The sequence below is a fragment of the Pongo abelii genome, chromosome 1, assembly GCF_028885655.2.
Source record: "Pongo abelii isolate AG06213 chromosome 1, NHGRI_mPonAbe1-v2.0_pri, whole genome shotgun sequence".
In the NCBI taxonomy this organism is placed as follows: Eukaryota; Metazoa; Chordata; class Mammalia; order Primates; family Hominidae; genus Pongo; species Pongo abelii.
The window spans coordinates 157,216,018-157,228,801 of NC_071985.2; the positions used below are offsets into that span (position 1 = coordinate 157,216,018).

At 36.7% G+C, this 12,784-nt stretch overlaps 1 protein-coding gene across 4 annotated transcripts in view; it reads right to left on the reverse strand.

The window, feature by feature from the left end:
- The window catches only part of MSH4 (mutS homolog 4), a 125,802-nt gene that overhangs the window by 102,251 nt on the left and 10,767 nt on the right, over positions 1-12,784 (reverse strand). For all 4 annotated transcript variants that reach the window (XM_054532989.1, XM_024245413.2, XM_054532988.1 and 1 more), the window contains exons 3-5: positions 8,365-8,525; positions 4,718-4,828; positions 493-608 (exon numbers count right to left, since the gene is read on the reverse strand). In XM_054532989.1, the coding sequence (XP_054388964.1) occupies positions 493-608; positions 4,718-4,828; positions 8,365-8,525 (388 nt within the window). The remainder of the gene's footprint in view (positions 1-492; positions 609-4,717; positions 4,829-8,364; positions 8,526-12,784) is intronic.

Sequence of the window (12,784 nt, forward strand, 5' to 3'; positions counted from 1 at the left end):
AAGAAAGTATCTATTTCGTATGTTCTAGGAAATATGTGTTCCAAAAATATCATTCTCTGTCTCATGCTGAATCTTTTAGGAGTAAAGACAGAAAGAAACAGGAACACAGCTTTACCTGTGTTTCACTTCTATGCCCTCACATTTCCAGTTTACTGTAGCTACTTGAGCTTTTCACTCCAAAGTAAAGTGAGTAGCAACCATTAGGTCAATAGCTTATGACTAATTTGGAGAAATTCTATATAAATTAAGTTAGCAATATATGCCTTGTATATAAATTTTAGTTAACTATTTCACTATTTCAATAATTACTATGTATTATGAACCAGGTAATTTTCCAGGTGGTAGGAATGCAGCAGAGAACAAAACAGACAAAAGTCCCTGCCCTTGTGGAACTCACACTGGAGATTTATTTACTTTCCTTAAGTTATAACTTACTTGATATGATATTGGTAGCTGTGGGCTAGTAAAAAAATAAATAAATACATAACTTACTTGGACTGAACCTCCATTAGGACAGTGCTGAATTCTGCTATGCATAACTGTTCAATGTACTCTAATCCTTTTGTTTCATTGAAGTATTTCCTTTGGATAGTAGTGAAATTAACATTCTGAAAAGAAGTTTTAATTTCAAAATAAAGTTTGAAGTGCCATGCGCTTGCCCAAAACTGCTTTCTTAAACACATGCTAGGTAAGTGGTTTAAATATTGTATAAAAATTTCATCATTTAAATAAGAACTTTTCTTAGTTATTTATATAAAAAGAATGATTATCCTTGCTAAGTGAATTATAGTACAGTTTGTATCTCTTATTAGACCTTACTCTTATGAGATTTAATGGAATATGTTAGATACAATAATAAAAAATAAACATGACAGTCTATGCCTTTTAGTAATCTTTTGTATAGAAATAACCTTTCACAGTTTTATATTCATCTTTCCATAGTCTATCATAATTGAGAAAGGGTAGATTCTTATAAGGCCCCAGGTGAAAAGATAAAAACACCAATTCTACCTATCTATGATATACTATTTACATAAAGTGAATTGAATTTATTTAGAACAAAGAGAAAATTATAGTCTTTTTGAGATAGGGTCTCACTCTGTTTCCCAGGCTGGAGTACAGCGGCATAATCATAGCTCATTACAAATTTGAACTCCAGGGTACAAGCAATCTGCTTGCTTCATCCTCCTGAGTAGCTGGGACTACAGGCACACACCATTACATCTGGCTAATTTTTTTTTTTTTTTTAAATAGAGACAAGTTCTCACTATGCTGCCCAGGCTGGTGTCAAACTCCTGGGCTCAAGTGATTCTCCCAACATTGGCCTCCCAAAGTGCTGGAATTACCAGTGTGAGACATCAGCACCCAGTTGATAATGGAACTTTTAAAAAGCATCAAGTTGTTAAGTAAAAGGTTTACCTCCTTTGAATAAAACTAATGGTTAAGAAAAGGTAATATTATATCAATGGACTATGTAACAGCTGTTAAGAATGAAAAAATATCATGACCAAGTAGGGACATATCTTATTAACTCCAGTTTTCATATAAATAAAATTCTCAAAAGTCAAGTAACTTTTCTGATATTATACAGTTGATCTTTGCCAAAGCTGAGACTCAAATTTAGATTTCTTTGAAGTCCATTTTCCTTATACTTCATATTGCTTTTGACTTAATGCAGGTCTTTTTTTTTTTCTTAAGAGAGGGGTCTCACTATGTTGCCCAGGCTAGATTTGAACTACTGGGCTCAAGTGATCCTCCCACCCTGGCCTCCCAAGTACCTGGGACTACATGCACATGTCACTACACCTGGCTAATGGAGGTCTTCTTATGGTAAGTGTAGTCATAATAGTAATAATGATAATAATAATATCAAATTTTCCCTCTGCTTAGAATACTTTTACCTCAAATACCTCCATGGCTTGCTCCCTCACTCCATTCAGAACTTTGCCCAAATGTAACCTTATCAATGAGGCTATCTCTGATTACTCTATATAAAATATCAATTTTCTAGGAGGTTGGTATCTCCTATTGTCCCTAATTTACTGATGAAAAAACTGAAGCTCCAAGAAGTTAAGTGTCTTGCACTAGGTCACTTAGAGTCAAGATTTGAAACTGGGACAATTTGAATTCTCTATTCTTAAGCACTATGCTATACTGCCTTACTATTCAAATGTACTGAAATTATGTTGTTTTTGCCTTTGGAGGACTTATCCCCCATTCCATGTGATTCTGGAAGGCCTAGCTATCATAGTATTCTGTGTCCCACAGCAAAAGGATTAGTCAATCATAGTGTATCTACCCCCAGAAATAGTGATTAGTCTAACGTGTGAGAAACTGAACAAAGCAGGATCAGTCAGCATCCTTCCCTGGAATTCATACATGGACGCTAGAATAAAGACATTATTTTCCCTCTGGGTTAGCTAAGCTGAGATGACATCAGCCTTGAACCATTAGCAATCATCTTCTTAAATCTCATAGAAGTAAACTATCTGCAGTAGAAAAAGGATGATATGGGGAATGAGAGTAGTGATAAAGATTCTCTCTTTGACCAAACTCTACCTGGGCTACTATGAGCCTTCTTCTCAACTAAGCCTCCATCCGGCCTATAAAGACTTGAACGAAACACTAACATTGTTTCTAACTGCTCAAAGCCACATCCCTAGGATGACCTTAGCCTCTCATAAAGTGCCAGCCTAAGAAAACTCAGGCTGCCAAAAAAAATTTACTGTTTATTCCACTTAACATCTAAAAATAGGGTCCCTGTCTCCTATCCTCTGTGGGATAGTAGGAGCCTAACTTCAGTAAGTGCCAGTTAGCAAACCCAGATTTTTTTTTGTTGTTGTTCTTTTGAGATGGAGTCTTGCTCTGTCGCCCAGGCTGGAGTTCAGTGGCACAATCTCGGCTCGCTGCAACCTCCACCTCCCGGGTTCAAGCGATTCTCCTGCCTCAGCTTCCCGAGTAGCTGGGACTACAGGTGTGTGCCACCAGGCCTAGCTAATTTTTTTGTATTTTTAGTAGAGATGGGGTTTCACCAGGATGGTCTCGATCTCCTGACCTTGTGATCCACCCTCCTCGGCCTCCAAAAGTGCCGGGATTACAGGCATGAGCCACCGCACCTGGTCTTACTTTTTGTTACAATAATTTTTCACTTCCCTGACTCTACTGAGCTTGTGCTTACTCCTCCTTATTCCCTTATTCTCCCATTAAAATGCCCAGTATAAACTGAAGTTCAATTCGGTCCACACTGGACTCTTTTCTCTGTTGCAACAGCATATTACTGATTAAAATATTTAGCTAGTGTTTGGCTTTGTTTACCTTTGACAGTAGGAACAGGATCTATTCAACCATTGACTTCCCAGTTACATAAGCCAATACATTTCCTTTTTTGCATAAGGTAGTTTACATTAGATTTCTCCTACTTATAACCAAAAGAATTATAAGGCCTAATCACAACAACAACAACAACAAAACATGAAAGTTGGAAAGGTATGGATAAATAGGCATAATGAAAAGAAGTATAAAGTTATAAATGAAAAGAACAGATAAAGTGATTCGTCTAATAGAGACAATAGATTTAGAATAGGGACTATCTCTGGCAATGCGTTAAAGGCAGCTCGTCTATACAGGATCTCTAAGAGCACCATGACAAATCTTATATATGACTGCAGATACTGAATATATTAGGAACAGGAAAGGAACTCACTGGACTCCAAACCTCAGCTTGGTTCCAAATGTGTTAAAGTAAAAGATAAGTCTATAAACATAACAAAATATAGTATATTCTGAAAATAATTTGCACTCCTAAGGAATTATTCCAACTGCAATGCTGTCTACTTGGTTTGGAGCCACAGCCCCCATTCTTGTTGGATAAGGTTCCACAGTGCTTACCCACCACAGTCCTACAGATGGACACTAGAGTAGCAGGCTAACTGTAAGGCAGTACATGTTATCAGGGGAAGCTGAAACAATTCTGTAATACAAATTAAATTCCCTATAGAAAAAGATACTTGCTGATAGGTGCTATCCCCTAAGAACTTCAATTTCAACCAGTCTGACAGCACAATAAGTAGTTTCCAGGAAAATACATGTAAGGGAAACCTATGCTTTCTCTATGGGTCTGCCCCTTGTATACTCTGAGAAACTTCTTTATTACCTAAAACATTTTTTCTTTTGTTTAAAGTAGATCAGGGTGCCAAATCAAATAAGTAAATTCCCTATCATTTTTATTATCTGTATTAACAGTCCCTTAGATTAGGATTTGTATTTAGTGACTACTTTAGGACACTAAATATAAAGTTACTAAAATTATTGTTCTTTATAATGATATTATTAAGTAAATTTTAAATAAAGTGATTAGGGCCGGGCACAGTGACTCACTCATGCCTGTAATCCCAGCACTTTGGGAGGCCAAGGCGGGCAGATCACTTGAGATCAGGAGTTTGAAACTAGCCTGGCCAACATGGTGAAACCCCATCTCTACTAAAAATACAAAAATTAGCTGGATGTGGTAACACACGCCTGTAGTCTCAGCTACTTGGGAGGCTGAGGCAGGAGAATCACTCAAACTCGGGAGCTGGAGGTTGCAGTAAGCCGAGATCACACCCTTTCACTCCAGCCTGGGTGACAGAGTGAAACTCTGTCTCAAAAAAATAAATAAATAATAATAAATAAATAAATGATTAGATCTTGAATGTTACAAACAGTAAACATCACTTACCTTGAAATTTTCTGTGATCAAAGTGAACAACTTGGTGGAATTCCCCACAGCACATGCAGTATTTGACATTATTATTTCCAAAGGTGATAAAATTTTAAGTTTAGTGATCACCTGAAATCATTTGAATAAACAATTTCTTAAATAAAGCTTAGGAAATAAAAAAGTTTCATATTTTTCTGAGATAAGTATTTAAAATTAATTCATAGATACACAAAATTATAACTGTCCTAATGATATATTTCAATTAAATATATTTCTATCCGGATGGGTTCACACCTGTAATCCCAGCACTTTGGGAGGCTGAGGCGGGCAGATCACTTGAGGCCAGGAGTTCGAGACCTACCTGGCCAACATGGTGAAACCCTGTCTCTACTAAAAAAAAAAAAAAAAATACAAAAATTACCCAAGCATGGTGGTGCATGCCTGTAATCCCAGCTACTCAGGAGTATGAGGCATGAGAATTGTTTGAGCCCAGGAGGCAAAGGTTGCAGTGAGCTGAGATCACACCAGGCGCCTTTGCACTCCAGTCTAGGCGGCAGAGGGAAAATCTGTCTCAAAAACAAACAAACAGACAAACAAACACTACCACCACCAACAACAAAATATATATGTATATATATTTCTAATGGTAGTATATTAAACATATATCTCCTATATAACTACTAATATAAAATACTGTCATAAAATAGGCTATATTTTACTCACAATTGTTTCTAACAGCCTTAAGTTCAAAAATTAATTTGAACTTATCAAATATATATTCCCAAAATAAAATTGTTTTTAAATAAATTCTTATACTTAGTATTTTATCCATCTCTGTGAAAAATATAAATACATCCAATAAGGGTAACTATGGGCCAGGCGAGGTGGCTCACGCCTGTAATCTCAGCACTTTGGGAGGCCAAGGCAAGTGGATCACTTGAGGTCAGGAGTTCACAACCAGCTTGGCCAACATGGTGAAACCCTGTCTCTACTAAAAATACAAAAATTAGCCAGGCTTGGTGGTGTGCACCTGTAATCCCAGCTACTTGGGAGGCTGAGGCAGGCTGAGGCAGGAGAATTGCTTGAACCCGGGAGGCAGAGGTCGCAGTGAGTCAAGATTGTGCCACTGCACTCCAACCTGGGCAACAAAGTGAGACATTGTCTCAAAAAAAAAAAAAAGGTAACTATGGCAATACCATCAGTATGGCCACACTGGTACAGGTTAAGTGTTGAAAAGTACATAAACACAGATGAGAAACATCTGCCTTATGCCTTGGCTTTTCATAAAATAAGGTGTATTTCTTAGAACTATTCTAAACACAGAAATTCTCAATTTGTCTAACATTCCTGTTTTTTAAAAACTTTTTTCCTACTCTTCTGAAATTGTAAAAAAGTATAAAATACCTACAGATGAAGTTAGTATGCAATACTAGTATCATTAAGGTTGTTCGGTATAATAAAAAATTAATTATTAGGAAAGGGAAGTCTACATACTGGAGGACCATAAAGAGGGACTAAAGGAAGAAAATTAAAAAATAATGAAACACTAGAAATAAAACACTAGATCACATCTTCAAAATAATAATTAACTAGGCTCGATGGCTCATGCCTATAATTCTAGCACTTTGGGAACCCGAGGGGAAATTCAACTTCTGAGGGGGCAGGATCACTTGAGTCTAGGAGTTTGAGACTAGCTTGGGTAGCAGAGCAAGACCTCATCTATACAAAAAAATTTAAAAATCAGCTCTATGTGGTGGTGCATGCCTGTGGTCCCTGCACTCAAGAGGCTGAGGTGGGAGGCTGCAGTGAGTCATGATCATGCTACTGCACTTCAGCCTAGGCAAAAGAGCAAGACCTTTTAAAAATAAAATAAAATAATAATTGAGTTAAATAACATAGAAATTAGGAGTAAACTATCTCTACCTGATAGATATGCAAATTCCCATGACAATAGGCGAGTGGCCCAAATGAATAATGAGTGATATAAAATGAAGGCAAAATAAGAAGTGAAAGCAAGAAGTTAAGAGGCTAAATTCTGACGGATCTAAGATACTAGTTTCCTTTACCTCTGAAAAAATAAAATTCAAATACAGTTCTGTGGAAATAACCCTCTGGAGTTAGCAATATCATGGGTTTGGGCCATAATCCTGAAAGACACAATCTCAAATGCCATAATCCTGAATGTCAAAATCCCAAAAGAGCAAAATCCTTAAAGTCTAAAAATCCCCAGAATCCCAATACCAAAAGACCAAAATCCCAAAAACACAGTTCTGGAAGAAATAACTTCAAAAACAATTTTAAAGACATTGATTTGCATTTTTAAAAGGGGATTTATTTGAGAAACATATAAAAACACAACAGTACACTTCATAGGCCACTTTACACAATAAAATAGGCAATAATAACATATTTTTGCAAGCATAAACACTTAAGTATACTAATGACAGTCACACAGGTATAATAACAGTTATGAGCAGACAAACTGTATTCACAAAAAAATTAGTCAAAAAATAGAAATTAGTCAAAAAGCAAAATGTATAAATGCATATCACTATGGTTGGTAATTGTCTGCACCAAGCTTCATAAATATGGTCATCTGAAATACCACCAGGGACAATCTAAGTCTTTTGATGAGATAGATCAAAAACTTCTATGGGTCACCACATACACAGTTGCCTGAAGAGCTGAGATTTCAAGAAATAAATTTTATCTTTCACAAATAAATGATATACAAAAAGGACATGTCTTCATTTATCAAAAAAATTTCAACATTTTTATGTATACGCACAATGCTTACACACAGTCAATGTTGTGATAAGGAACTTCTGTGGAGTCAAATTTCTGATGTCCAAGGCAGCAGCAGAAGAGTTTGTCCCAGCTCTTAGAGAGAGACCAATTCAACTTCCGTATTTGCTCTCTCTGGGCCCTAGCCAATTGCAAGGTGCCCACCAACACTAAGGGCAGATTTTCACCACCTAGTCCACTCAGACTCACACACTAATCTCCTCTGGAAACAACCTCACAGACACAGCCCAAATAATGCTTTACTAGGTATTTTTTTAATACAGTCAAGTTGTCACCTATACTTAAATCCACAAGTCTATCCCTTGCCAATTTGGCACCCCTATGCATCTCCTTAAACCATACCTAATTTCCAAATAAAATAACAAGGTAGTAGTTCTGCCTAATATGATGCATCTAACATGATGCAACTATCTTGTGTACAACCAAAAACGCATTAATCCCTTCCCTAGAATTAAGCTTTCAGGATTTCAACATTAAGGATTTTGATCTTTCAAGATTTGAACATCGGGATTATGGCATTTGGGATTGTGTCTTTAAGGATTATGATCAGTACCACCTTATCACATATATTACCTTTGGAATAAATCCAGAAATTATTAATTTGAAGATGTTAATTTTAGAAACTAATACTAACAATAGCTTATTCAAGTAACAGTAAAACACATTCTTTTTGGACAAAATATATTTAAAAAATAAAAATCAGATATAAGACAATTTTATTTTAATTCAGAGTATTTACATTGACATAATAATGAATAACCTTTATTCTACCAAAAAGTAAACAAATTGGGAAGGCACTGACTTTAAACTCTAGATACTGCCTAACAGAGAAACCATTTTCTAGAATTATTAATACTTACCTTTGCATATGTTGTGTTGTCTGCAAACTGGGATAGTATAATTTGGGGGTTTTTTAAATCAATACTTGCCATTCCTATTTCACCTCTGGCAAGTCCTCTCCCTTCTACAACAGCTACAATAACTGATGGGGAGTGTGCAGAAACCGCAGATGAGGATGAAGCTGTAAATTTTTAAATAAAGAAAAGATATAAACATTGATAATAATCATTTCTATTTTTTTTAATTTTTTTTTTGTTTTGAGATGCAGTTTTGCTCTTGTTGCCTAGGCTGGAGTGCAATGGCATGATCTCAGCTCACCACAACCTACGCCTCCTGGATTCAAGCGATTCTCCTGCCTCAGCCTCCCAGGTGGCTGGGATTACAGGCATGCGCCACCATGCCCGGCTAATTTTTGTATTTTTAGTAGAGACAGGGTTTTGCCATGTTAGTCAGGCTGGTCTCTAATTTCTGACCTCAGGTAATCCACCCACCTCAGCTTCCTGAAGTGCTGGGATTACAGGCATGAGCCACCACACCCAGCCTGATAATAATCATTTCTAATTCTTTCACATAAGATCTTAAAGCATATCTAGTCTAGAACATGGCTACTGTATTAACAGACAAGGAAATAACCATTTTTTTCTCATCAAAAAATAACTTTTCATTACTAGACCAAGAGTATTTTGCCAAAACTTGACTTCACAATTAGTATAACAAATTTTAAATTGTCTTATTTTCTATTTTATTGGAATGGAGTCATAAAAGGACTTGGGGTCAGAAAACAGATTATTTACCTTATTCCGTCATTTAAAAGCTATTTGGAGGTTGAGCGTGGTGGCTCAACCCTGTAATCCCAGTACTTTGGGAGGCCGAGGTGGGTGGATCACCTGAGGTCAGGAGTTTGAGACCAGCCTGCCCAACATGGCAAAACCCCATCTCTACTAAAAATACAAAAATTATCCAGGTGTGGTGGCTTGCGCCTGTAATCTCAGCTACTGGGGAGGCTGAGGCAAGAGAATTGCTTGAAACTGGGAGGTGGAGGTTGCAGTGAGCCGAGATTGTGCCACTGCACTCCAGCCTGGGTGAGAGTGAGACTCCGTCTCAAAAAATAAAAAAATAAAATAACAGCTATTTGGGGCTGGGCATGGCGGCCCACCTGCAATCCTGGCACTTGGGAAGGCCAAGGTGGGAGGATTACTTGAGCCCAGGAATTTGAGACCAGCCTGGACAACATAACAAGATGTCAGCTCAGCTCTACAAAAAAAACTGAAAAATAGTTGGGTGTGGTGGCGTGTATCTCCACAGTCCCAGCTACTGAGGAGGCTGAGATGGGAGGCTTGCTTGAGCCAAGAAGGTTGAGTCTGCAGTGAGCTGTGTTCACGCCACTGCACTCCAGCCTGGGTGACAGAGCAAGAACTTCTCAAAAAAAAAAAAAAAAAAAAAGATTAAGCATTATATAACTATGAATTCCAATTATGAGATACCTGTGTAATGTGGAAATTAAAATTATAATAAAATATCCAACATTTATTAAGTGCTTACTAAGTGTCAAGAATGTTCTAAGTTCTTTAATTAGTTTAACTCACATAATTGTTACAACAATCCTATCAAATAGACACCATTATTTTCTCCACTTAGTTATAAGGAGACTGAGGCATGAATATAACTGGTAGAGACAGCATTTGCACCCAGGCAGTCTAGCTCCACAGCTGGTGCTATGAACCATTACATACATTACTGATTTTGAGATCTGTGCCTTACAAACTATGAATGCTCAGGTAAATTTTTTAAACTTTTAAAGCTACCATTTCTTCATCTATAAACTAGAAATACCAAACTTTTCCACAAGATTATTATAAAAATTAATGCAATCATTTATAAAGTATATAAAATTACTCAAATATAGGGCATATGAAAAAAGTCAGACTAAAAATTTTTTTCTTTGTTTTTTTTTCCAGACTAAAAATTTCTAAAATTTCATTTTCAAAGAAGCAAACTAGTCTTTTCTTCCCTTGTCAACCTTTTAATTAACTCCTTTTCCTCCCTCCCTGACCTGGATTCATTTCTTCTTCTATTCTTCTATTAAAATGCCCACAAAAAGAGTATTTATGCTATCTGAGTTAGCAGTAAACTTAAGGATTCACTTAAAAATCTGTGTGTTCAGGTCTCAGAAACCTTTTCCCCATGAACGTTATGTTATAAATGGTGGTTAAGTTTATATTAAATCTACAGAAGTCAGTTTAAGCTCTGTAATAGAATATGACCTTCCTATTTTTAATTAGAAAATAAATACCAAGTTCCAGTGGAAATTCAGTACACATAAAAGACATTTCCTGGAAGGTTTTAAAAGTACATTTATGCTGTTATGTCTCCGTTGTAAATAATATAATAATGAGCATCCTAATGCATAAAGCTTTTTTTCTGGTTTTCTTATTATTTCCTTAAAATGTACCCTTAGAACTCAAATTACTGAACAAACCATTTTTTTAAAGATCACAGATATATTGCCAAATTTCTTTTGAGAACTGGACTAATTTTTAATTCCATCAATAGTGTATGAGGAAAGCCAATCTTACTGTATCCTCGTCATTACTAACTTCTAGAATTTATTATGACTATGATCATTGGTTAATTCAATGGACTGCCACTTAAATCTGTATTTTTAAAAGTACTACTGAAATTGAACATAATTTAATATATCCGTTGTTATCTATATTGTTTCCTTTTCCTTTTTAGAAATGTTTACATCATTTTATACAATGTTTACTAGGTCTTAATGTTTTTCAGTATCTTTTTATGAGGATTGTGTAAATCAGTGACAGTAATTTACAGTTGTTACCAATCTTGATACTTTTGCTATCTCAAAAATTTCTATTTTTGCATAGACAATCTTTCTCTGTATAATTTCTTTCATTGCTTTTCTGCTAAGAAACGCCTCCTTCCTTGAGATATTCTGTATTCATTACTATTTTCTTATAATTTTTTTGAGGTTTTTTTTTTTTTGAAACAGGGTCTGGGTCTGTCACCCAGGCTGGAGTGCAATGGCATGCAATCATGGCACACTGTGGCCTCAAACTCCTGAGGTCAAGTGATCTTCTCACCTTAGCCTTCTGAGTAGCTAGGACCACAGTCATGCCACCACACCTGGCTAATTTTAATTTTTTTGTAGAGACGAGGTCTCCTTTTGTTGCCCACGCTGGACTGCCTTCAAGCAGTCCTCCCACCTTAGCTCCCCAGTGTTGGGATTATAGGCATGAGCCACCAAGTCCGGCCTGTTCATTTTGGTCTCTCATCTGGGCAGAATTTTCAGCAGTACATTTGGTTGTTTACCATGTCTGGAATGAGAGATGGCCAGAAATACAGATTTAGATTCATTTATAAGCAGTTGCTAATGGTTTACCTAGATGGCTGGGACTTGGAAGAAACATGATTGAAAGATTGGTGACAAGAACATTTGAGGATATGAATGGATCTCTAAGATTGGACATAAAATTTAAAATATTTGCAACCCATGTGAATGTCCACCAAAAGACATCCATTGTAGAGGAAATTCTTAACCAAGAGGACAAAATAATGCAATCTATAGGTATCAGTTAGCCTCTTATTTCAATTCTCCCTAAAGGATCTATTGGTTCAGTACAACTATAATTTCAATCAAAATCTCAATATGTTCTTTGGTGGAGCTTGAAAAATTGGCCCAAAATTTATATGGAAGAGCAAACGGCCAAGAAGAACCAAGACTCCTCTAAAGAAGAGTAAGGCGGCTTGTGGAGGGTACAGGTGGTAAGCCTGTCCTACAAAATATCAATACTTATTATAAAGCTAAAGATGGTGTGATATTGGCACACAGCTAGACATAATGACCCATCAGAGTTAAAAGAGAACTGGAAACATAGAAACTAACAGAAAAGGCCGGGCGCGGTGGCTCATGCCTGTAATCCCAGCACTTTGGGAAGCCGAGGTGGGCGGATCACAAGGCCAGGAAATCGAGACCATTCTGGCTAACGCGGTGAAACCCCATGTCTACTAAAAATACAAAAAATTAGCCAGGCGTGGTGGCGGGTGCCTGTAGTCCCAGCTACTCGAGAGGCTGAGGCAGAATGGCGTGAACTCGGGAGGCGGAGCTTGCAGTGAGCCGGGATCGCGCCACTGCACTCCAGCCTGGGCTACAGAGCAAGACTGCTTCTCAAAAAAAAAGAAACAAACAGAAAAGTCATCAAAATATTTATTTTTCAGAATATATAAAGTATCGCTACAAATCCAGAAAAATAAGCCTAAAGAAAAATGAGTAAAAGACATGAACATTAATTTCACAGAGTATTATTAAAGATATATAGCCCAAAAGTACAGAAAAAGATAATCTCACTAGTAATCAGGAAAATGCAAACTCAGATTATAGGTAGTATTTTACAACTGTTAGGTTGGAAAATATTGAGTCTA